This window comes from Micromys minutus, assembly GCF_963924665.1.
Source record: "Micromys minutus genome assembly, chromosome: 26".
Lineage (NCBI taxonomy): Eukaryota > Metazoa > Chordata > Mammalia > Rodentia > Muridae > Micromys > Micromys minutus.
Genome location: NC_137961.1, coordinates 14,483,905 through 14,511,660, shown reverse-complemented (window position 1 = coordinate 14,511,660; position 27,756 = coordinate 14,483,905). Strand labels below are relative to the sequence as shown.

At 39.3% G+C, this 27,756-nt stretch overlaps 1 protein-coding gene across 1 annotated transcript in view; it reads right to left on the bottom strand.

The window, feature by feature from the left end:
• CLVS1 (clavesin 1) overlaps positions 1-27,756 on the bottom strand; it is a gene marked incomplete at both ends in the record, with an annotated part of 161,010 nt that overhangs the window by 77,809 nt on the left and 55,445 nt on the right. The window contains one exon of the mRNA XM_080938471.1: positions 11,266-11,440. Within this exon, the coding sequence (XP_080794597.1) occupies positions 11,266-11,440 (175 nt within the window). The remainder of the gene's footprint in view (positions 1-11,265; positions 11,441-27,756) is intronic.

Here is a 27,756-nt window from a genome sequence, read left to right as displayed (position 1 = left end):
CTTACCCAGCCCCACTGAAGTGCAAATCCCAAGAAGTGAGCAATCATAGTGTGGGGTGTGTGTGCGTGTGTATATGTGGTGTATGTGTTTATGGGGTTTGTGAAGCTGTATGTGGGATGGCGTGTGTGTACATATACATATATGAAAGTATGTATATGTATAAACACTCTGTGTGTGTGCATATGCGTGTTTATGCATGTCTGATCACAGATACCAGACGAGTACATTGACTACCTTGATTTGTCCAGCCTCTACCCTCACAGTATCAGGAATAGAGATACATATATGTCCATGAGTGGCTTTTACATGGATACTGAAATCCAGACACAGCCCCTTGTGCTTGAGGAACAAGAGCTTTTATTTGAGAGGCATCCCACCTGCACCTCAGAGAATCATTCTTAACATTACCATTCTTCTGTAGGTTCTGAAGCATCTCTGTTTGGGTCACAATGATGTATGACACCCCCCATGTTCCCACTTAGATCTAAAACAGTAATTATGAGCAGAGTAATTCACGGAGGATCTAAGCATCCAGAGGAAATCTAAGGTGCTGATATTCGACCTATCAGTATGTAACAATGTTCATCATGGAGATGTGGAAAATTCTAGAAGATGAAAGAGTAGAGGGGTTTGTGATATTATAGATTGAGGTACCAGCACGAGTGCCGAGGTAGGAAATGTACAGTTTAATCATCATCCGAGAAGAAATCACGACATGGACAAAGATGGAGTAGACTTGGTTGAGTAGGAAAGTTAGTCTCAGATACATAATACTAGCTGTTATGCTCTCAATGTATTTATTATTATTCTTTGGATTAAACTAATCATATACAGCTAAGTTTCTGAAGGAGATGCTTTTAAAATTAAGGAACACACATTAGAAACTGCAAGAGCAGTCAAGAATAGAGTGTTGTTAGCAGTGTATTCAATGAAGGCACGCTCACCCAGACAGTCGAGAAGAATAGCCTTATGTGCCCGTCCTAGGACAGCAACTGGGAACAGGCTCATGACTTCAAGATACCCAGGAGCTTATGCTGAATCTTGTGAAGACTCTCTCACAATTGGCTTCTTCCTTTGCAATGACTCAAAATCCACTCTAATGCTGTCTTATACTATTGCTTTTCCAGTGTTATCTTCGTGAAAACCTTATTCAAGCTAACAGAAAAGGAAATCCATAATTCCTCCCAAAGCCTAATGAGTCTGCAGCTTAAGGCATTAAGAATTACTTCTTTCAACTAATGACATTTTAGCTGAGCTGGCATTAGCTTAGCTTCTTGGGTTTTCTTTCCTTCTTTCATATTCTTAATACTCTCAACAAAAGTTTCTAAAATCCATTCTATTATAGAGGCAGGAAAAATTAACTTTGTGACTACGCATTCTAGAATTCCTCAAGAATGAGAAATATTTCTAAAACTCTTTAGAATAGTTCTTGGGCCTTACTACAACTGCCTTGTATCTCTAGCTGACCAATGCCTTTGCTTGCTTGTTTTTTGTTTGTTTGTTTTGTTTTGTTTTGTTTTACAGATGGTTCCAAAGAAACACTTCATTCAGTCTTTGACCTGATGGGAAGCCACTCCTTCTACTTCTGCTAGAAGTAGTTTCTGATGTGAAGGGAGCATGCGCTTTTCGAATATTAGGTCCGACTTTTTGGAGAAAGCTGACAGGGCTCTTGCTCTACCCATGCTGTCTTAATATTTCCTAGACATCCATTCATTTGCCTTCTAGAGTGCACTTCAGGATGTACTCCCCAACAACAGGCACCAGGACACACTGAAACACAGTCACGTTAGATTTCTTCCACACAGCTTCTAAACACCAAGATTCAATAAAATGATAGATTTAGAAAGAATCCACGTCTAGGAAATACTCAGCGAATTTTATTTAACACCTGGGAAAAGGGATGGCACTATAAAGTTCAAGCAAAGGAACTTAAGAAATTTTCCATGAAACCTTTTACAACTATGTGAAAATAAGAGAAACACCATTAAATATTAGTGGAAATTGTGTAAACCTTTTGTGACATAAGGAAAAGGCTTAGAAAATGATCATAACTATTAGTAAGGCAAGATTTTACCCCCACCCCCAAATGGCTGGTGCCTATTATCAAACCATATGCAGAGGGGAGAATAAAATGTTTAATAAACCTATGGAAAATTGTGACATCTCACTGGGAATCACAGTGATCACATCACCAAACACAAGATGCTGTATGTAGGATATATCACTAAATACCAAGCACTTACATTTAGTGTCCAGAAATGTTTTGGCTTATGAAGCAGAGTATTTGATAAGCCAAAGAGATCCCTCCCCATCTTCCTTCCTCCCTCCCCCATGCCTTCTTTCTTCTCTTCCTTCCTTGTTCTGAAAATGATCCCAAGACCTTCTTTATAGTAATGAAAGTTGTAATGGATGGCTTGGAGAGGAATTTGAATTTATATAGCATTAGGTGCTATTATTCCGCTTTTGCATTATTATTATTGCATACTGTATAACTTACAGTATCCAACTGATCTCCCATCTCCATGAACCTTTAAACGGGGTCTTGGAAACAGTGAATTGTTAATCTGCTCTATAACTCTTAAGATACACTCAGAAATAAGGTGAGCTGTAAATATTTTATGCCACACTGCAACGACTGCAGACAAAAACCTCTCTGATATTCTGCATCTGTCCTTCTTTTGGTAGTCCTGATTGAGCCTGACAGGGTTTCTTCCAGATTGCTTAGGATCACACCTGTGCACATCGGATCTGATGCCAAGACACACGGAGTCCCTCAAGGCACAGATGAATAGTAGCATGTACACAAAACAGCCTGAGTTCCATGGTTTCCAGGTTCAGAAGTAAAATTTTACACTATTTTTGTATCTTCTCTATCAGCTGGGATAGAAAGGCAGAAGTTGAACTCATGGCCCTGAATACACATGTTCTTCCACTGAGTAATACCCCCCCCCAGACAATTGCTATTTCTTAATATTGCCCTCATCATGTAAATACTAAGTGAAGAATGTATCAGGAAGACTTATTTGTAATGTGGGAGCAAATCAGCTCTAACAGAGCACCTCTTAAAGGCAGTGTGCAGCCGAAGACAGTGATTTTTGTAATACTGTGATCCTGCAGATTCTAGGTTCTGTGATACAATCACACTCAAACTCCTTAAGGAATATGGCACTGCATTTCTATGTCTCCAAAATTTCTATCCTATTCTTGAATCAAATGCTACATGAAGACACAAACAGTATTAGATCGGTTATAAAAATAACACAGTCAACACTGGCCCCAGTATCATGGAGCCTAACTGGCTGACATAGGAACAAGTAGACATTAATTAGTTCGTTTGCTTTTTGTTTTGTTGGGAGGGTGCTGTTAAACTGTACTCTACAACATCCATTCTGTGGTTTTGAAGTCAGGCAAGTGGCTACCTTTGGTGTTAATTTTTAATATACAGGACCCTTGGGTCATAAGATCTGATTATTTTTTGTTCTTCCATTAATTACTTAGATGCTTTCAGTTTCCAAAAATTTACATTGCCATACATTTTGTGAATGCAAATTATATATTAATATTTCTACATACAAAACAATATCCTTCTAATATAAAAATGAAGAAACTGTATTTTGATTTTTTTTTCCTCTGCACTAAACAGGGGTTAGCAATGTTTAGTGATTTTGTTTGTTTGTTTGTTTGCTTGTTTTGAGACAAATGCTTTCATTTTCACCAAAGGAACTCACATGTTCATTCCCCAACAGAACACTTTCTCCCATGGTAAGACACATGGAAAAGTGTGAGATCTTTAGTTGGTCTCCATGGAAACTAAAGTCTCATTCATAACGGATGCCTGATTTATTATCTCAATAGTCTTCTACATGTTTTATCTCGAATGACTTTCTATGCTTCAGATGCAGCACCTTGGGGAAACCCCCCTTAATCTCTTTAGTCTGGCAAAAGATGAAGATGCCATGGGTCTCTTACTTATACAGGGAACTGTCAGACATCTCATAGAAAAACACTTCTGAAAAGAAGCTTGTCCAGAGACGGACTGACAGATGGGAAGGGAAAGACAGACTGATTCTTCAGGCACCCATTCCCTTCTAAAGCTAAGTCTGGCTGAGCCTCAAGGACAACATAGGTCAGAATTGTTCTGCCCTGTAAATCCTTCTTCATTTCCACTCTGCTAGGCTTTGGCTTGAGTTGGTTTTCTAGCCCTTAGAAACAGAAAACTCTAGGTAATGCTTGCAGGGGTTCTTATTTTTCTACACATGGCTCATGAGAATGTGGGTTATGCAGGAAAAGGCCCTTTAGGAATGCCAAGTGTTGCTTGGACTGGATGCTGGGTCCCCCAGGACATAAACCAAATTAGAAATCTGCAATGGCATCTTTCTACAGATGCATTACAATGATACACTCAGAACAGAATCCCCGGACAGACATTTCACACTTCATTTCATAAGCACAAGAGGCAGAGGTCTTTTCCTTGACTCTTTGAAAAACATGTTTTGCTGTAACTAAAGAATTTGCAGAAGTTAACACTTTGCCCAGACTGAACTCCTGCTGTTGTATGAAGGACCCTAAGCTTTCCTCTGGTGGCCATCGTCCTCTGTCGGCAGAAAAGTGATGTTGAACATTCCCTCCGCTACCATCTCCATGTTTCCTCTGCTTTGCTTTTGCCCATGTTTCTGAGACCATAGTCTGGTGACATATATTTATTGATGTTGAGATGTATGTATCTTCCTCTCTCAAACCAGAGTTTCTAGCTGGCACCCTACCATAGTGTCACACCAGGTCCCTCCTGGAAGCCCTACTCTCAGCTCTTGCATTCATCCTTAAAGCTCTCTGGCCCAGCTTTCCTGCCCCCTCTGTGGCTACACCTCATCTGAGCTGATGCTTCTCTTCCTTCCCTTGAATAATTCTCCCAATCACTGCCTCCCAGTCCTTAGTTTTGCCTGAATGTTATCTTTCCTAGATTTTCAGACACTGTGAAATCTAAGAATATCACAAAATTTTCAGGAAAATGGATGGATTTAGGATGTATAATATTAAGTAATATCACACAGTCTCAGAAATGTATGTTCTCCTAATATGAGGATTGCAGCCTGTAATTACAATGTGTATGCATATGTATGTATATATAATCATATAATATACATAATTATATACATATTGGATATAACATATTGTTAATAATATATTAGGTATTATATATACTATATAAAATATAACATGTAATGTGTAATATGCAATACATATATAATATGCAATAGGTAACATGTAACATGTATGTACACAGACTATTAGCTGATAAGGAATGAGTGATGGACACAGAGGACATGTGAGGAATAAAGCTAACTGCTTTTCTAGTTTCAACTCTATCGTGATTTTTCTTCTCTTGTGGTAGATGACTACATAAAAATGTAATTGGTAACAGAAGTGTAAAACACTATGTGGGGCTGCGTGGCTTAAAACATCCACACTCACTGGACGGAGGCTCCCTGAGATGTAGAGTTTGAACAGGGCAAGTGCTTGCGTGAGTAGATTCCTTAATTTAGCATTGTGATGTTTTTATTTATAAATTCATTACAATATGGCAATTTTTAATTAAAAAATAGACACTAAAAATATTTTCTCAGAGGTTAAGAGTGCTGACTGCTCTTCCAGAAGACTTGGTTTTGATTCCCAGTGCCCATATAACAGCTCACAACCACCTACATGTAACTCTAGTCTCCGGGGAATCTGACGCCATCTTTTGGCCTTAGTAGGCAATAGTTATGCACATAATATGCAGACATAGAACAGTCATATGTATAAAATAAATACATTTGAAAATGTATTTTAAACCTAAAAAAAAAAACCCAAATCTATAGATTTAGCCTAAATTTCTTCTTTCTTTTCAGACTTAATGTAAATCATTACACTATGTCATTGGGTCTTAAGTTTAAATGTCTAATGGGTTTAGTTCATTTTTTATTACTCTAATGAAATTATACTTTTTAAAGAAGAAGGGCTTGTTGGATCTAATTTGGGAGGCAGAAAGTACAGGATCATGTTGTTCCATCAAGTTTTCCTCTGTTTAGGAACCCATTGGCTGTTACCATTCGGAAGCATCAAGGCAGAGTTAGGGAGGGACAAGAATGATATTCTATAGTCATATAGGAGATCACAGGGCAGGAGATGCCGGTTTTGCTCTGTTAGAGCAAAGCACTCTTGTGATAACTCAGTGAGGTCCCACAGGAGCTACACTGTCCACACACTGTGTCATAATGACCTGTTCACCCCCACCAGGTTCTACCTTTGTAACTTACAACATCACACACAGTACCAAACTTTCAACACACAAACTTTGGGGGAAATGATCAAACTCTATTCCAGGCCCAGAATGAATGCTCTGTGGTGCCTTTTTTTCCATATCTATCCACCTTGCTCAGTATCATCTCATTCAGTAGCTTCCCCCTTCACCTTTACTTCACACCTGAACCTTGCCCTTTCACGAATCAAATCTCCTTATTTTGCTTCCTATTTGGTCACCAAATTCCCTTTTAGCTTTTAGTATTTCTTTTAGTTTAATGTCTTATCCCCCCTTGGTCTATCTAGTCAGCCTTTGAAACGTCTGTTGTGGTTTCACTGTGAAATTCATACCCACCTCCAGGCTCATGAGGATACTGTCATTGTTTTGAGATACTCTGACACTGTCATTGTTTTGGGAGGTTGTAAGTCTTTAGAACATGGGGTCGATCTAGAAAGCATACACTGCTTGGTGCAGGCCTATGAAGATGACGACATAGCACAGTGCCTTCCTCCACTCTGCCTTCTGATCCGCCAAGATGTTATAAGCAGCCATTGCATGTTTCAATTATCATATTTTTTAGAGTATATTAAAGACATGTTTGTTGGGAAGCTGCTCTCTGGTGAGTTCATGGGGAGGGGGAGAAAGAAAGAAAGGAAGTGTACTTAGAGAGAGAAGAGAAGAAGGAAAGGGAGGAGGAGAAGGGGGTAAAATGTTTGGATTATGTAGGGGAGAAGCACCTGCCTACAACTCTATAGGTGTATACCATCCCTGCCACAATAAATGGCTCATTTGGGAATAATGGGCCAAAATAAATCTTTATTCCCTTCAGTTGCTTCTGTCAGGCATTTTGATCATAATGATGAAGAAAGTAACTAAATTGCCTTCTTTATTCACAAGCTCTAAATGATCGTCATGGGAAACAAATCTCCCATATTGAGTCAGTCATCTGGTTTTCTAAGTTGTTCAGATTACCATGGGTGTGCACCATAGTCCTTCCTGGTGCTTCTTAGCTGTGGGCTATGAAATGAATTCTAATTTTCTCTTCTACTGAGGTACAACAGGCGTGTTTACTTCCCTATCCAACATTCATCTCTCAGAAGGAGCCGGGGTGGGGGCATTGCCCAGGAAACCATTCTCTGTGACTTCTGTATTATTTAGTGTTTTTTCTATTGGATTATATTCTAGTTGGGATTCTATTTGTTTAGTGTTTTTTATTTCCTTTTGGAATTTTTTTCCCATTTGTTCACAAGTCTGGCTTTGCTTTAAGGCACAGCTTTCCCAGCATCAGAGGCTGTTGTCTCTTTACCTTTGTGACTAAACTAGAAGTAAAGACTGAGAGATTGCTTCTCCATGGGTTGAACTGAGTTAGAAGACTGGCTAGGTTTACAATACACAAGAGTCCAAAAGACTATGTAACAAAAGTATACCAGAGAGAGACGTATTTATTGGAACCATTTGAAATGGGCCACACATCAGGATCACCAGGGCTGTCATCAGCCCTGATTATTTTCCTCAGATTAATTGACACTTAATGAGGTAGACCTTTTTAGGAGATGTTTTATTCCTCTACTACTTCCATAATTACAGACTGCACTGCTGCAAATTCAGAACTACAGCTTTGTAGTGTGAGAATGTAAGACAGTTTGCTTAGACGAAGCCTTTTCTTGGAGCATGCGTGAAAACTTTAGAAGACACAAATTCATTGGCTTCTTTGTCCAAAATGCAAAATATCTTTTTATCCCTTCATTCTGCTTCTAACATGCTTTAGCACACAGAAACAAAGATGCTGCAGACATTGCTGCAGCAAGCCTTAAGGTGAGAAAGTGCATTTGTTTATAAGTCTCTACCCAGCACCCTGTGTCAAGCTATTGAGACGGGACTCACTCCTCCACTACTGGGTGATAATTGAAAAGATCACACCACAGGAATAGAAAGGAAGGTGATGCTGCGCAGGCAGGTGACACCATCTGCGCCTGAGTCATGGTAACACAGATAGATAAGGAGCTTCCTTGTTTAAGAGTAGTGAGGAGGCTGTTGAGGGTCAGTGTTCAGAAATACAGGCTTACAGAGCCAGGAAAAGCAGATTTCATTTACACAAGTGCATCAAAGCCAAATGAGTCTATAGACTAGGTCCCTTCATCCTTTCAGTACCACTTAGACATTCATGAAGCGCTGGCTAAATAAAAACACTATTTATTTCATTTCTGCTACTCACATGTGAGATAGTGTCGGGACACTAGACTGTGCAGACGGAAAACTGGAACCCAGGAGGAGAATGATTTGTGAGGTGCAGAAACAAGATGAAAGACCAGAGAGTAGACTGCATTCTTACCCACACCAAAGTGTGGCCCTACCAGCAGCAGCAGCACCTCAAAATGCTTATGATAGATCAATTCCCAATCTGTGCCCCAGAATGAAGAGATGAGGAAGTCTGGTCGATGATACAGTGATGTGGGGTAACTTGGCCAACAGGTGATGCTGTTGCTGCTGAAATCAGTACATTATGTTATAACACCATTGTACACAACAGTTAGAGACCTGTAGAAAATTATTGCTGTATAGCACAATTGACTAAAAATGAATGAATTCTGTTTGGTCCTAGTTATAACCTTTTCAAGGTATCAGAAGGGTTCATAGTCACCTAAAAATGAGGATAACCCCCTGTAATAAAGAAAGACACATAGAAGAGATAGTGGTATCAGTATCGAAATGATCCCGAAGTCAGAAAGAGAATAGCCTGGCACGAAAAGGGATTGAGTCCCTACATAGAATGGCTACTGTAGGGAAAGAGCAGGGCTTCTGGCAGTTGCCTCAGTAGCTTCTTTATTCCCAAGATAGCATGCACTTTAAAAGCACGGTGTTAGAACATCCATCTCCTAGATAAGTGGCTCTCAGCCTCTGGGTCATGACCCATTTGGGAGTCGCATATCAGCTACTTACATTATATTTCATAACATAGCAAAACACAGCACAAGGAAACAACTGCATTGAAGGGTTTCAGCATTGGGAAGATATCTTATCTTAACTTCCTTTTGGCCATGGCTCTCCTGCCTCATGAGGAGACATCCATCACTTTCTAAGGATCCTCTGGCCTGAAGAGACAAAGCTATACCACAGTTAGATAGTTAGAATACAGAACGGTCTGATGCTTTCTCACAATCAGAGTGTCTCCGTAAAAAGAAGCCCACACTGCTATGAAGATCATAGAGCACGTACCTTCCCCTACCCCCAACGACTCTTCTCACAAACCTTCACTCATCCCAGGAGAGGCAACCCCTTAACTGGAACTGCAGGACACTGTGGACTTCACCTTGGACCTCAAAACATGGAACATGAAGGTCTAAATGGAACCAATCCTGACCGACCTAAATGGGACCCATCCTGACTTACCTAAATGGGACCCATCCTGACCTACCTAAATGGGACCCATCCTAACCTACCCAGGTTCATCTAATATTTCCTGTAACAATGATAGCTCAGTTTTTGTACATAATTTCACCTTTAAAACACGCCTACCAGCACTAATGCAGGAAGACCTGCATCTGCTCAGTAAAGTTAGCAAGGGCCTGTTATATAATCCACACATTTTTTTTTTTTCAAAAACAAAAATTGGAACATAGGGTCAACTAAAGGGCTTTTTTTTTCTGAAAAGAAAAGATATGTAAAGGAACATGAGTTCATTCATAGCAACCTACATATTTAAAAATCATCTCTTAAAAAGAAAATATAGAAGCCTGTGAAGAAATTCCTAGAAATAATGGTCAGCCTAATTATGAGCATGAGAATCTTCAAATCTCTCTTATCAAAAGGTTGGAGAGAGAAGCTGTGGTCCAGGACAGAGAAGAGAAGAGGGAAGGAGAGGTGATACAGGCAGGGCAACTGATGGGCAAGACTATGAAGCCTGTTAACTGTATCTGAGCATCTGGTACATAGAAAAGCAACTAAGCTGTGCCCACAATGTACAAGGACAGTTTAATGTCCCCAGGAGCATGGGCATGGGAGGTTTCTCTTCTGAAATGTCAGCTCCTCTGGGAAAGAGGAAACCATGTGAATGTCCAAATATCCATTTGATAGGCATGGTTCCTCAGAGGCTTGTGAGAGAATCAGCCACAGCTTAAGAAACGGAGCTGTCCACCATCCCTGGTGGTGCACAGATATTGTGGATGTCAGGACTCGAGTTTGGAATAGCACAAGTATTTGCTGTCCATGTTTTGGTGTGTGGCTACACATAAAGGAACTGGTCACTTCCTTGAATAAATCTTTCTACCAGATTAAGAAAGAAGGTGAACTTTACCTATGCTGATTTTTTAAAAAGCTTCCAAAATGTGCCTTTAATCCTGGATTTGAACATGTGTCACCTCAGGATAACCCAACATTTCCAAGTTAGCTACTTTTCATAGAGCCATTGGTCCCTAAAAGGAGATGATGCTCTGGGAGATGAGAAGAATGCAGAAGGTCCTCGAAAATTGCCCTAAACACAAAATCTTTTCCTCAAAGGACCCATTTTGGCAACTGCCTGCTGAGCTTCATCAACTTCCACTGTTCCCAGGGAAGCAATCTCCTTTCATATGGATTCTTCAGCATAGAGAGCTTTGGGTAGATCCAAAATGGTACATTTCTGGGGCTCAAAATGATCCTGGAGATCCAACCCCCATGCCATCACTGTGGAAAAGAAATATGAAGCAGGTGCTTCCTAGTTGTCAGTTTGTGAACTCTGGGACTTAGCCAAACATCTCCAGACTTCCATCATTGTTGCTTTGGCAGGTAATGCATGCCTGGAGTAGCAGCAATTTAAGATGGTTAATGAAAATGAAGGCTAATGAAGAAAAAACAACAAACATTTAAGCTCAGGCTGAAGTGAAATATGGACCACACATAAGTGAGTTTCCCTTTGTTCCCCTCCAAAGGACAGATAAGACTCCGGTTGTAATAATCAGGCAAAAGTACAGTCAGGCACATCTGCATTGCATAGTTGTTGAACATACCTGCAGCCCTTCAATGGCCAGTTTCAAGATAGAAGGAGTCAGCTTGGAGGCTTGCTTGAAGGAAAAATTACTCCAGTCGATAATTAAAATGAAGCCATTTATCTGGAGCTCGGGATCTTCAATAAGGACTTCCAAGGACAGGAGGATGGCACGAAGGATGTCTGTGAAGGAGTTCCTGCAGCCGGAACAGAAAGGAATGATGTGAGTCTTGATGGCTGACAGATGGCACACTGTGTGCAGTGTCTCTGCTGTCCTCACCCCACCCCTGTGAATCCTTCATGTGGAGTCATACTAAGGTTCTCAATGTTTCTCAGTGCAGACTAAATGACAATATTATTGCTAAACATCCAAAATCAATGCCTCAAAATGGCTAGGATGGCTGCTTCCTCTTAATTTTGTCATAACGCCACCCTTGATTGAATGAGATAGCACTCTTTTGCTTTCCATGGCTCTCTGTATTCTGCTCCCCTTGCATCGCTGTACACACACTGTGGACAGATTATCTGATGTGTGTGTGCACGTGCACACACACCAAAACCCAGAAACAAACAAAAAACCAGGCTCTGATGCCCACAGGACAGGAGCTGTGCTACAGACCTAGGTAGTCTCTTCAGTGCCCAGGTGCTCGGTGACTCTTTATTGAAGAAATGAGTGAAACCTCAATCATGGACCCTTATTTTGATTAAGTATCTTTTATTTCTTTTCTACACTAGAACCTTATAGAGAGTTTAAAAACACCTATGCTATTGCTACTGTGTTTTTAGATCTGACTCATGGGTAGCAGAAAGAAAGAAAGAAAGAAAGAAAGAAAGAAAGAAAGAAAGAAAGAAAGAAAGAAAGAAAGAAAGAAAGAAAGGAAGGAAAGAAGGAAGGAAGGAAGAAAGGAAGGAAGGAAGGAAGGATGGATGGATGGAAGGAAGGAAGGAAGCAGGGAGGAAGGGAGAAAGGGAGGGAGGGAAGAAGGAGGGAGGAAGGAAGGGAGGAAGGAAGGAAGGAAGGAGGGAGGGAAGGAAGGAAGGAAGGAAGGAAGGAAGGAAGGAAGGAAAAAGGGAAGGAAAGAAAGCAGGCAGGAAGAACAACTTATTTTCACTAAAGGTCTACAGGTTGTGATTCAGAAGGGAAATTACTTTGAGTACATCAGTAACTATGACAACGGGCAGACTTGTATACAAAGTAGGACGATAGTCCTCCAGGGTTATGCCTAGGCCTCCACATCACTGGTCCAAATCACTGGCTGACTTTCATTTCTAGAGTTTTCAGAAGGAAATCACAAGGAAATGATGGCAGAAGTACTTTCAAATGATCTTGTTGTTACGTCTAACTGTAACAACAAGATCTAACATGTTGCAAGAGTTTCATAGTCAAGGTCTTTGATGACCCGAAAGGTGTAAACCTGGATGTCATTTGTCTGTAAATTCTGACTTCCTTCATGCTTTCCTTAAAAGCAGAAAGTTCGCTATGTGAATGCACTGTCTAAGGGTTGTACTCCTAAAATGGTCAGTCTACTTTAGAACCCTAATCATAATGCCCTAAGAATTCAGTTTGAGCATCTGTGATGGAATAGGAGGACAGTAACTTGGCACACACGGATTACAAGCTCGGAGTTCTGTTTCACGCTTACACTTATAAGCTAGTGTGCCCTGTCTCTACTTTTAAAGATAATAGTTGGAGTGAGGGGGCTAGAAATGTGCTACATGTGTTGAGAGGGATTGATACCACATGCTCAGTCTGGAAAGAGTGTATGAAGAGAGGATGGTTTGGGGTAAGCCTTGAAGTGAAGTTGCTTTGGATGAATAACTCAAATGATAGAGAGTGGAGTCTTTTAGGGAATAAAAATAAAAAATAAACATCTCACTCAGTTCCTGCTATCAATGTCAAGTTATCTCTGTTATTATGCTAAAACTTCCCTTCCCTCCATAAACCTACTTCCCTACGTAATGACTACATATGTTAGACCTGATGTATGGGGACAGAGAAGCATGCAGAGCTACCCACATAGAACCCTCAACTGTGCAAACATGATGCTCATAGACCTGTATGACCTCTAGATGGAAATGGTGGCTTTTGAAGATTATTTTTTACCGTTATTGTTTCTTCTAAAACCAATGTCTATTTTAGAGAGAGTGTAGTCTTAGAAACATAGGGTAAGGTAAGGAGCTAGTTTTGATTGTGGCTTGGATTGAGGTTACCAGACAATTTATGTAAGTCAGAAATACAGCTTTGACTTGTGAAGAAATATTGATTTCAGGGGAACATGGAACCAAAAACTATATGTTTAGGGGATTTCAAATGCTAATTTAGAAAGATCTGGTGATGAGCTGGAAATAACCATTGGGGTACCTGGGAATCTGAGCTTACAGCACTGAAAGTGAAGGAAGAAGAATTAAATAAATCATGAAAGGTTAAAAAGATCAAGGCAGGATGGTTTAAGACAAAGAAGAGGACATTTGAATGCAAGATAAACTTCATTAGGAGTGCCTAGCCTTTGAGGTAACCATGGCATGTTAAAAACAAGCTACTGTGTGTGTGTGTGTGTGTGTGTGTGTGTGTGTGTGTATTCCATTCACAGATCCAAAGCTAGCTCCTGGGCAGGTGCATGAGTGTGATCTGCCAGGAGCCATAGTGGTGAAACTTGAACCCACCACTACATCAGGTGTTTCACTTTCCCGGCTGAACTTCAGGGCACAGGGAGACCAGATGGCACAGGTGTTATGAGGGTTCATTGCTAAAGAATCCTTGCTGCTTACCTTTGCTGGAAATAAACCCTTCGTTTCCTGCATCCTTGGCTTCCTCATATAAATCCATTGCTCCACCCCCTACCACCACCCTGGTCCTCTTTCCTTTTGGCAATATGCTTCATTTGTAAAACACTCCTGGTATCTGAAAATTAAAATAGCCATTAAACTGAGTCATTTATGTAGATAATCCACCCTGAAAGATTTGGAGTGTAACTGGCACTCCATCAACACTGGCTGAGCATGTCGACTCCCTCCAAAGGGTAGATAGAGTAAGGAGGCGAGTCATCACTCAGAGCAGAAAGTTGGGGACACAGCCAGAGCCAGGGTACCAATATCTCTGATATCTCCAGAAAGAAACCATCAGTAACATTTTTTTTTTTGCTATGGTGTTAAAAATGGTACTTTATTTCTAGAATTGCCCTCCCCCTACCACATCCTACCATCAAAGCAATAGTGAGGCAGACACTAAACACACTTCATTTGAAGGACATTTCCCAAAACAGATGACCACTATTTCTCACAGTTGTGAACTGTGTCAAAGCACAGGGAAATTCTGAGCAATTGTCACAGTCAAAGGGACTCTAAGGAACATGACAGCCAAATATAACAGTTTCTTGAGTGAAAAATGAGACAGAATTAAAAAAAAAAAAAAAAAAGAACCAAGAAGATCTGAAGTATGTGTGGATCATAGTGAAAAATAATAGCTGAATTTAGTTATTTCGTTGTGACAAATGCTGCCACCTGATCTCAGATGCTAAACGCAACAAACCAGTTTCATGCAGAATACCAAGTGAGTCTCTGTGGCACCCTCACCATAATTTGTAACTCTAAAATTGTTGCTAAATAGGGTTGTTTTTTTTTTTCTCAATAAAATAGACCTGCTGAAACTTGTAGCCTTTTGCCTTGTGTCTGCCCGCTCGAAAATCATTGCTAGGCAAACAAAAATGGCCATTAACAATTCAGCCTAAGGCAAACATGATTGGTAGAACAGAAGCCATTTTGAGTGTCTTCACCAGATCAACTGAAGTAGATATAGGTTGTTTAACTCTGACAACCCAGAGGAAAAAGACGACGTTTTACCCAAAGTCACAGTTAGTTCAGAATATGTTAGCGTGTGTCTCAGGATGAAATAACCAATAAAGAGGAGTATTTACATCTCATTCATTCACTCCATAATTTGCATAGCTTTTGTAATCTCAGAATTTAGTACGACACTTTTTTTAACTTCCTATGAAAGCACCATGTGAACTGTAAATTGCCAGTGAAATGCAAGGAATTACCCTAAAAAGAAAATCTTTTGGAATTTCCCCATGAGAATTTTAGTTGACTAGTACTTAGTGGGTTTTCACAGTATCTTCATCATCAATACTGAGACACCTAGAGACTATGAATGCAGATTATTTTTAAGGGTGTCTTGTGTTTGTAGTTTTATTGTTGTTTAATATCACCATTTATGGTTTTAAAATCTAATACAAATGGGAAACAAAACTGTGTAAAATAGGGTTTGCCAATTAGAAGATGTTTAACTTTTAAGAACTGACTCATTTCTTTCAATCTCATTCTAAGATTTGAAACCCAGAGCTTGTACTATATCAGAAAAAAAAAAGAGGTCATATTTGAGCAGATGACCATTTATGGGTTAGGTTTAGATTATAAGTAATAATTATTCATGGGGGAAAATAGTACAGTTCTCATCCACTTCCATAACCACAATGCATATTCCTGCAGTAATCTTTTCATTGTAATAAGAAGTCATGAATATTTGTAAAGTTCTCATGTCCATCTTAATATTTACCTGTGTGATTAAATATTTACAAATGTCTCCCTTAAGAATTTTAAAGGTAGCTTCTACCTCACCAGAGGCCACCCCAAATAAAACAACCCCCATCTCACCCATAAATACCCAGCATAACTCCCACTGCCCCTCTGCTCTGCATCAACATATCCTGGCACACACTTTATGGAAGCCAGAGGTCAGGCCAGCTTCTCGAACCCCAGTGATTAGGACAGCTTTCTGAAAACCAGGCAGAAAGCTCATAGCATGCAAGAAGCCTGGCCAAGATTCTTGGTCAAGTACATAGTCCAACTCCAGGCCCCAACTTTGCCAGCAAACTTCTATTGGAACAGAGGCATAGCAGACCATTAGAAGCCCAACACTCAAACTGGGCTGATAGCCTCTACTCAGTCACCAGTCAATCCAGCCAGAAGACCCGGAAAAAAATAGAAACCAAGGAAGAAAATACTCATGCAACAAAGACAACCACAGAAGTCAGCAGCTAGACCTATAATCAATCCAAATCCAGATGCCTAAACATCAGTGTAAGAAAATAATCGACAACAGCAATATGTTACCACCAGAAAACAGTTATCTTACTACAGCATGCCCTGAATATTTCAACACAACTAAGTCACAAGAAAACAATGTTAAAACCAACTTTATAAAGATGTTAGAAGTCCATAAAGAAAAAACTGAATAAATCCATTAAAGAAATTGAGAGAAAGACAATCAAAAGATTAGAGGAAATGGATAAATACATTAAAGAATATCAAGGAAGCCCAGAAAAAAATAAACAGTTGAAGGAAATAAATAAAACCATTCAAGACATTAAAATGGACAAAGAGGCAATTAAAAAAAAAAAAAGAAACCGAGGGAATTCTGAAAATGAAAACATCTGGGTAAGTAAGGAGGAACTATAGAAAGAAGCAACCCAAGCAAAGTTCAAGAAGTGGAAGAAATAATTTTAGGTGCTGAAAACACACATACAAAAATAAAGTAGATGCATCAGTCAAAGAAATGTTAAATCAAAAAAAAAAAAAAAAAAAATTCCTGAAACACAATATCCAGGAAATTTAGGAAACCATGAAAAGACCAACCTAAGAATAATAGGAATAGAAGCTGGTGAAAGTTCCTAGCTCAAAGACCCAGAAAATATTTGTAACAGAATCATAGAAGAAAAAATTCTTACTAAAAGACATGTTTAGAAAGGTTCACGAAGCTTAATGAACACCAGAAAGATTGAACTAGAAAAAAAAAAAACACGTCCCCTTACCACATAATAAAACACCAAACACAAAGAACAAAGAATATTAAAAACTGAAAGAGAAAAATGCCAAGTAACATATAAAGACAGACCTATTAGAATTAGGCCCAACTTCTCAATGTAAAATCTAAACAACAGAAGGGCCTGAACAGGTGTGCTGTAGATGTGCTGTAGGCATTTATGCCAGGCCAGATTATATATATATATATATTCTGGCCTTACAGAATGTACTGCAAGAAAAACTATAATCCAGGGTGGTTTACTACACCCAAGAAAACACAGACAATAAATCAATAAATAATCTCACACCAGCATAACCTAAAAAAAGGAAACAAACAAACAAAAAGAAAACACTACCAGCAACTACAACAAAATAACAGAAATTAACAATCATTGGTCATTTATATCTCTCAATATAATTGAACTCAATCCCCCAATAAAAAGACCCAGATTAACAAAAAGGATCTGAAAACAAGTTTTGTTCTTCTGCTGCATACAAGAAGCACACTTCAACATCAAACATAGATATTACCTCAAAGTAAAAGGATAGAAAAAGATTTTTCAAGCAAATGAACCCTTGAAGAAAGCTGATATAACTACTCTAATATCTAACAAAATAAACTTCAACCCAAAATTTATCAAAAGAGATGGAGAAAAATGATCCATATTCATCAAAGGGAAAATCCACCAAGATGATATTTCAGTTCTCAACATCTATGCTCCAAATGCAAGGCACCCACATTTGTAAAAGAAACATTGCTAAAGCTTGAACTACACACTGAATTTTACATATTGAAAATATTGTGATTTTAATATTCCACTCTCACTAGTGGACAGGTCATCCAGACAGAAACTAAATAGAAAAATATTTGAACTAGCAGAGCCAATTTGAATGAGCCAAATGGACCTAACAGATATCTACAAAACATTTCACCCAATCACAAAAGACTATATCTTCTCAGCAATTTATGGAACATTCTCCAAAATACCACTGTATCCTATCAGACCACCACAGATTAAAACTGGGTTCCAACAGTGACAGAAACAACAGAAGAACTTCAAAGTCATGGAAACTGAACAACTGTACACTGAATGACTACTGGTTCAAAGAAGAAATAAATAAGGAAAGTAAAGACATCCTAAAATTCAAGGAAATAAAAGCATAACATATCTCAACTTATGGGATATGATGAAAGCTATTCTTAAAGGACAGTTCATAGCATTGGGTGCCTTTATAAAGAAATTAAAGATATCTCTTACTAGCAACTCTATGGCACACCTAAAAGGTCTAGAACAAAAAGAAGCAAACACAACCAAGAAGAGTATACTATAGCAAATAGTCAAACTGAGTGCTGAAATTAATCAAATAGAAACAAAGAGAAGAACAGAAAGAATCAATGAAACAAAGGATTAGTTCTTTGGAAAAAATTTGAAAGTATATTTAAATCACTTCCAAATCTAATTGAAAGACAATGAGAAAATATCCAAATTAATAAAATAAAAATCAAAAGGAGGACATAGAAGACACTAAGGAAATAAAAAAAGGAATCAGGTCATACTTCAAAAACCTGTACTTGATACAATTGAAAAATCTAAATGAAATGGACAATGCTATTAATAGATACAACTTACGAAAGTTAAATCAAGACCATATAAACAATTTAAATAGCCCTATAATGTTAAAAAAAATACAAGGTATCATTACATATCTCTCAACCAAAAAAACAAAAAACAAAAACAAAAACAAAAATAAACAAAAAACAAACAAACAAAAACAGGGCCAGATGGTTTTAGCACAGAATTATACCAGACTTTCAAAGAAGAGCTAATAGCAATACCCCTCAAACTATCCCACAAAATAGATATAGACAGAACATTGCCCACTTAACTTTATGAGGCCACAGTCATTTTTATACCTAAACCACATAAAGGTTCAACAAAGAAAATTACAGACCAATTTCCTTCATCACCATAGAAGCAAAAATACTTAATAAAATACTTGCAAACTGAACAAAAAAAAAAAAAAAAACTCATAAGAAAAGATCGTCTGCATGATTAAGTATGCTTTATCCCAGAAATGCAAGAATGTTTCAACATATAACAATGTGTTAATGCAATGCACCATATAAACAACTGAAAGGAAAAAAACCACACATGAGATCATTGGATGCTGAAAAAGTCTTTGACAAAGCCCAACATCCCCTCATAATAAAAGTCTCAGAAAGATCAGGAATACAAGGAATATACACAAACATAAAAAAGGCAATTGATAGCAGACCTATAGCCAACATCAAATTAAACATAGAGAAACTCAAAACAATTTTGCAAAACTTAGAAACAAGACAAAGCTATCCACTCTCTATATCTGTTCAGTATAGTACTTGAAGTGCTATCTGGAGAAATAAAACAATTAAAGAAGATCAGGGGGATTCAAATTGGAAAGGAAGAAGTCAAAGTATTGCTACTTGCAGATGATATGATAGTATACATAAGGGACCCCAAAAGTTCTACCAAGAAAGTCTTATAACTGATAAACACCTTTAGTGAAGTGGCTGGACAAAAGTTGAACTCAAGAAATTAGTAGCCCTCTTGTAAACAAATGACAAAGGGGCTGAGAAAGAAATCAAGGAAACAACACCTTTCACAATAGCCACAAATAATAGAAAATGACTTGTGGTATCTCTAATCAAGCAAGTGAAACACCTGTATGATTAAAACATTAAGTCTTTAAAGAAGAAAAGCAAAGAAGATATTTCAGAAAATAGATGTCTCGTCCACTTATCAGTAAGATCAATATAACATAAATAGTCATTTATCAAAAAGCAGTCTGTGACTCAACACAATCCCCATTGACATTCAAATACAATACTTTACAGATCTTGGGAGAATAAAACTCAACCTCATATGAAAAAACAAAACCCCGGGATAGCTAAAAAAATTTTCTACAATAAAAGAACATCTGGAGTTATCACCATTCCTTATTTCAGTAACTGCGTGTTATTGGCATAAAAACAAACAGGTGAGTCAATGAAATTGAATAAAAAGCCTAGAAGTGCATTCATATGAGTATGACACCTGACAGTTATAAAGAAGCCAGAAGGCAAACAAAACAAAACTAAGCATTTTCCATTTATGTATTTATGTATTTATTTATTTATTTGTTTGTTTGTTTGTTTGTTCATCCATCCATTCATCCATCCATCCATCCATCCATGCATCCATCCATCCATCCATCCATCCATCCATCTATCTATCTATCTATCTATCTATCTATCTATCTATCTATCTATCATCTATCTATTTACTATACATCCCAATATCAGCCACCCCTTTCTCCCAGTACTACTTTACAGAGATCATGTTCTTTAACCCCCCTTCTCCTCTGAGAAGGAAGAGCCCCACCTTCACCCCTTATATCTCACATCCCCCATCTGCAGCACATCAAGTCACTGCAGAACTAGGCACATCCTCTCCCACTGAGGCCAGACAAGGCAGCACAGGCAGGAGAATGGAATCCACAGGCAGGCAACAGAATCAGGGACAGTCCCCACTCCAGTTGTTGGGGGCTCTGCATGAAAACCAAGCTGCACATCTGCTACATATGTCCAGGGGTCTAGATCTATCCAATGCCTGCTCTTTAGTTGGTGGTTCAGTCTCTGGGAGCCCTCAATTATCCAATTAGTTGATTCTGTTTATATTCCTGTGGAGTTTCTGTCCTCTATGAGTCCTACAAGCCTTCCCCCAATGCTTCCTCAAGATTCCCTAAGCTCCATCTAATGTTTGGCTGTGAGTCTCTGCATCTGTTTCCTTCTGCCGATGGGTGCAGCCTCCAGGGGGCAGTTATGCTTGGCTCCTGTCTGCAAACACAACAGGGTACCATTAATAGTGCTAGGGATTGGTTCTTGCTAATGGGATGGGTCTTAATTTGGGCCAGTTATTGAAGAATCCAAATAGATCCATATGTACCACCCTGCACAAAACTCAAGTCCAAGTGGATCAAAGACCTCAATGTAAAACCGCATCCATGAAATCTAATAGAACAGAAAGTGGAAAACAGCAAGACAGGGGTAGTGCAATCACAAAAATCTCAACAATGTGGTTCCTTAAGCAAGACCAGAATGATGAAACCACCAGTTAACATGATGGTGTAGATAGGGAAAGATTCCACAAGGCCAAACATAAACACAGAGCTACAGGCAGTCAGTGGCTATTAACAGGAAACTCAGTCTTCTCCAGACACACACCTCATGATGGATGATCCAATCCCAAAGTCACCTCTAAACATATACACTCAAGAGCAACACTAAATGAGCTCAATCTGATAAGAAGGAAGTGTGCATATGCAACAGAATAATTATTTTAAAAGGTCATAAATTTGGAAGAGAGGAAGAGCACCGAGAAGAAGTTAAGAGGGAAAGATGGAAATTATATAATCACAGTATGAAATTCTCGATACTGTAGTGGTTTTAGTAGGAATGGCCTCATAAATTCATGTGTTTGAGTGCTTGGCCATAGGGATTGGGACTATTAGGAGGTATGGCCTTGTTTGAGGAAGTGTGCCACTTTGTAGATTGGCTTTGAAGCCGTCTATGCTGATTTCACCCAGTGTAGAAGAAAGCCTCTTCCTGGCTGCCTTCAGATCAATATGAGAACTCTCAGCTCCCCCTAGCATTATGTATGCCTTCACAATGCCAAGCTTCCTCTGAAGCTGAAAGCCAGCCCCAGTGAAATGTTTGTCTTTCTAAGAATTGCCTTGGTCATGGTGTCTCTTCACAGCAATAACCCAAACTAAGACAAATGCAAATCTTAATTTTTAAAGCTTTATATGAAAAGGCATAAAATGACACTAAGCAATATCACGATAAAACTCTGCTAACAAGAAAATAATAAGGAAAATGGCCCTTCATTAATGTAAAGCAAAGGATAAAAACACGTTTCTGCAGACCACCCTGGCAGTTTTTCTGTCTCCTTTATAGCCAACAGAAATCACAATGTTCACACCTGCCATTCAGAAGTACTCTAAATGAAGCACTTCGATTCTAGCCTTCTGTTTACTTCTTGGAATGTGTTTAAAGAACAATAATACAAATTGTGTGTGGGGGGTTTGCACATGCATGTCATGCAAGATAACTTCACTTATGGTTAACTTTCCTTTGGTTTCAATGGAGACCGGGTGGGAAAAAAAAAAAATGCAGTATTGCATCACATTTAGTCCTAGTCTTACAACTCTTCCTGAAATTTCAGAAAAGGTAGTGGATATTAAGTGCATTTGCCCACTTGAAATTTATTAGTCTGCCCAATGCATAATAAGGGCATTAGCTCAGTAGTTAGTCAATGTCTTTTACTTCATATAAAACTGCTTTCCATACTATACATTCTCAGTAAGGTTTTCCTCCTCTTGATGCTCCCAGATCCCCCCCCCCCCCAGCTTCCCACCAACCCAACTCCATGCCCTTTCTTTCTCTCTCTCTCTTTTGGAAATAAACAGGAAGTGAACAAAAACAAATCAAACAAATCAGAAATGTTTTAAAAAGAAGAAACGTCCATACAGATGCACACACAGGTATACACACACCAAAAGAACAAACACTACACCCATAAAACACAAGATCTATTTTATATAAACCATAATATACAAGCAGAAGCCACCTGTAATAGAAAAAAAAAGGAGCCCAAACCAAAGCAATAGGAGATAAAACTGGAAAACCTGAATCTGTATAAGGGATCAGAAAGCCTTTGGACGTGAAGGGTAACAAGGTCTGAAAAGTATGTTTGAAGTTTGGTGGATTCAGATTCGAGTCATGGTTGCTCCGCTTGAGCTTGGCAAGTTTCTTTCTGCTTAGCTGCATCTCTGAGGGAAGATGATGCTACCCAACACGTTAGAGCTGATGAAGTGAGGCAAAGCCCATGGAACCAGCATAAAGTGACTGGTTCCTTATCCTGCTTGGAAGATCCTAATAAACATAATGGCTTTTAATTTTGCATGAGGAAATGTGGGATCACACAGGAAGTAATAGTGGCTTGCAATCTGCTTGGGGTAATAAAAAGAGAGTTTTCAGAAATTCTTTAGATGGTCCAGGAAGAATAGGAAGGTTCAGACACTGGACTTGAAAAGCAATAGGCAGAAAGAGCTATATAAAAAAACAAGTATGCAGTGAAAACATTGTTCTGTGTTTGGAAGAAAGGCATGGTCCTATGGAATGAAGCAAGCAATTATTAAAAGTGAGCCGGAAATGTGCTGGGATCCACCTGCATTCTGTCTTCTGGGACCGCTCGTAAGTGAGCACATAAGGGGAAAGCATCTGGGCACATAGAGACCCAGACTTGCTCAGCTGGGACTTGAATAGGAGCAGGGTCTAGAGAGAAGCCTAAGTAGAGGGAGATGATGTTGCACTGGACAAGAGCCAGAGGAAATGGCAGAAATAAGAAACACGGAGACAGGTGGGGTTGCAAGCTAATACAACCACTCTGGAAATCTGTCTAGCGATACCTCAGAAAATTGGATATAGTACTACCTGAAGACCCAGCTATTCCACTTCTGGGCATATACCCCAGAGACACTTTAATACACAACAAAGATATATGCACCACAATGTTCATAGCGGCTCTATTTATAATAGCCAGAAGCTGGAAGGAACCCAGATGTCCTTCAGAAGACGAATGGATACAAAAATTGTGGTACATATACACAATGGAATACTACTCAGCCACCAGAAACAATGACTTAACCAAATTCTTAAGAAAATGGCTGCATCTAGAGAAGATCATCCTGAGTGAGATAACCCAGTCACAAAAGAACAGACATAATATGCAGTCACTGATAGTGGGATGCTAACCCCAGAGGCTTGCACTCCCCCAGAAACAACTCACAGACTGTATGAAGTCCAAGAAATAAAGAAAACAAAAAATATACATATATTCACAAAACAAGAAGACTTTGACTATTTCCATGTTGCGTTTTGTTTTGCATGTACTTTACGCTTATTGCAACTAGTAGGTTTTCAATGCATACTGTCAAGCCCTTGAAAAAAATCAAGTACTGACTAAAAAACATATTCACATGGTTTTATGTAAAATTTATTTTAATGTCTGAAAAAACAGTACTGACAAAAATGTATAATTTTAAGCAAAAAATGTTTAAAATCTTTACATTTATCTTTGTTTTGCAAAATAAAGTCGTTTAAAAAAAAAAAAGAAACACGGAGACAGTCCACGGGACTCTCTGCAGAGGTTTGCACAATGATTCCACCGAAGATGAGAGGTGCACCATGAGGCAGGAAGTGAGTCGGAAGGGCTGCAGCACACTATGTTATGTATTAATGTGGCCAGGAGGCATTCCTGTCACAGTAGATGAAAGTCACTGTAAGTCAGCATTGTTCAAGGGAAACTATTTATTGTCCTTGTATCCTAAGTATCTCTGCCTCCGTGGACTGCTCTGTGAGCTCTAGGAAAGTTGAAAGCCTTGTGTACTCCCCTGTAAAACCTAATCAATTACGAGTTCTCTCACAGAGAGGAAGTTCAATAAATAATTGCTCGTGACAGAAGGAAGGACGGGAACTCAAGCAGCAGGCACACATATTTCAAGACACTGCAAACAGACCAAGCCCACGCAGTACTTACGCGGCTGCATTCTCCTAGGTCATTGCTGTCCTTTCTTGTCACTGATGCCTGATGTATGTCTTCTAGAGTTTTTCCTCTCCTGGAGAGATTAGTGGAGAGTGAGGAGCTACCAGGGACCACAGGCACAAGCAGAAGGAAGGAAGCAGGCCTTTCTGATGTGCGTTCCTTGTTTACTTTGTTATACGTCTTTTTCATTTTCTTTGAGTCTGTTCCCAAACCTTTTCATTCCTCACCTGTCACCCCAGTCTCTCAGGTAGCTCAGACTATACGCATGCGCCACCATACTTCCTTGGCTTGACTTTGGTTTTGATTAAAATGGCTGTACTTGCATCCGCACAAGGTTTGTGTGTGGGTGAAGGAGGTCACTAAGCAACCAATACTGTAGAGCAGTTCATAGCAGATGCTTTGTACATGTTTATAGACAGAAAGGCTGGTGTGTCACAGCGTTTTGTTTGACAAGACCCCTTCAGGACACCTGGATCTGAGGACAGGGTAACCTCACTCAGCAATCTTTATTAAGCTGAGAAAATTTTAAAAATAAATGAGTAAAAGCGTCAATGGAAGTGAGCATTCCATCCATTTCTAAAGCAGAGTGAAAAATTGATTTCATGCTTGTCTATTTTGGTAACTCCCTTGGCTGAGAAATATCGTAAAAGTAAGAATTAGGAAGGTTGTCAGGAATGCAAATGAGCACCTCATGTAGTTAAATCAGTACTGTTCTTAGTTCTGCTCAGCCTCTCTGCCTCCCGCTGGAGCTTCTCAAACTAAGGCTTCCCCACATTTATTATCTAAACACACGTGGCCACTCTCCAAGTTCCTCAGTCTTCCTGTACAACCACTGGGAATGAGCTCACAATGAGGAGCTCTGTCTCTTTGTGTGTCTGTGTATCTCTGTCTCTCAGTCTCTGTCTCCCTTTCTCATATACATACCCACACCACCACCACCACAACCACCACCAAGAACAACAAGAGCAGCAACACTAACACAACCACTGCCACTAGCACCACCACCATTAGGTTTACATGTTTCGTCACTGATATTCCACGAAATGTCACTGAGCATTAGATATACCACGAGTATCATATTTCACCAGATCAGAGTCACAAACGTCTTCCCCCCAGGTGGTCACTGGTAGAATTCAGCGAGCATGTACAGATCTAATACTGTGTTTATGGTAAAGTCACTCTTTAAAGTGGCACGGTTCTTTGTCCTGAGTTGATCTGACTCAGAACCATAAAGTCACTTTCAAGGGAAGAGGCCCGATCAAGAGAGAGAAGGCACGTGAGGCAAACACTCATCAGATGCTACCACGGTGCTCGGAGTGATTCCACACTCTGAGATCCTTCCCTCTTGATGACACTTTGCAGTTCTTTGCAATCAGCAATCAGGAGATAGTTTCTCAATGTAACCAATTCTGAAGATAGTGCTTAAGGCAACTCAAATGAAATAGTGCACTAGGAAAATGACCTATCATACAGACTGTCATAGAAGGCACACCAGTAATGAGCCGAGCATATATTGTATCTCATCTCACAATGTTAATTAGTACAGAAGATTTCCTACTGAAAACAAAATCTCCAAAGGTTTGTCCTCAGTCAAGGGATCAATACATTGTGGAGAGTCACAGGACCTAAAACTCAAGAGAAACCCAGGCTCTAAAATTAGTTGTCGATCACTAAATATCTGAGCCCTATAAACTGTAATTCCCACAGTAAGAATAAATAGGCACTGAACTTAGAGACTCTGCCGTCTGATTAAAGTTTACAAAATTAGTGTATCATGTCTCCTTTTAAAAACATCCAGCCTTCTTCTTCAAAAGCCATGGGGTCAGTAGCAATCAATGCATTCATGAGAGACGGCAAGAAGAAGCCACAGGACAGTAGTAGTGTATTTATATCACGGGGCTAGCTTCACAGTCTTCATTAATGAATGCAACTTGTCTGCTGCTTTGTAAGTTGCCACTCCTCAGTGCCTGTATCTTCTTCAGGACACCTTGAGATTCCTGTGACTTTAGCACTCTCAGACTCAGGGTGATGCTGCTCTCTAAGTACACTGTTTATGGGTCAAGGTGCCAGGAAGCAAGTCTGATGGAAGAATTCTTTGTCTTAGCCATCTCTCATGCTTAATACTTCACAAATAACAGCTGTCACCCATGGCTTGGCTATCTCCTGAAATCAAACCATAAGTGCTTTCATAGGCTGGAGGGAAAAAAGTGTCCGGCAAACTCCTCCATTGCTTCAGAAATGGAAGCTTTTTTTTTTTTTTTTTTTTTTTTTTTTTTTTTTTTTTTTTTTTTTTTTAACTGGAAAGACAGTAAATGGGTAGAGGCCAGAATACTGTGACTATGGGAGTTAACTGTTAGGCACAAACATAAATTATCTGACTATTTACATTAAGGCAGGTGTGTGTGTGTGTGTGTGTGTGTGTGTGTGTGTGTGTGTGTGTATGGAATTCATGGAAATCTTAACTTTACCATAAAAATGGAGCCTCCTAGGTACCCACTACACCCAGTTGATCTAAGCAAGTTATGAAGTGTAAAAGTGACAATTTGATTTTTTATACTATTTATTCATCACTTAATTTTGTGTGTGGGGGATTGCATATGTGGAGGAGGTCAGTAGATATCTTGAAGTGTGTGTCTTCTACTCACTGTTGACCATATGGGTTCTCTGCCTTATCTCACGAACCAGTTACTTGGGAGTTCTGTGGCCCGGCTTTCAATATAAAAATTCTAACATAAAATAATGGATGTAGGGCAATATGCCTCATCTGTCAACAGAAAGTGAGCAATAAAACTTAAAGGAGTAGTCAGTGGTTCCTGCCTTAGGAGTGGTGGAATTAGTTCATTTGGGCCCATCAGGTAACTTTCCCCATGGAATCTTTGGTGCCTCTCTGGGAAATTATATTACAGGAGTGGTTAAAGACAACCTTGGTTTCTTTGCTTTAATTACATCATAGATTATCACTGCAAAGTTCTCTAAGCTATTAGAGTCTGGAGTTATTGTTCCTGCCATTTACCCTTCAGGAGACATTGTGAAGCACCAGCAACATTTGTCTTATCTTCAAAATGGGTCCCAAATATTCCACACCC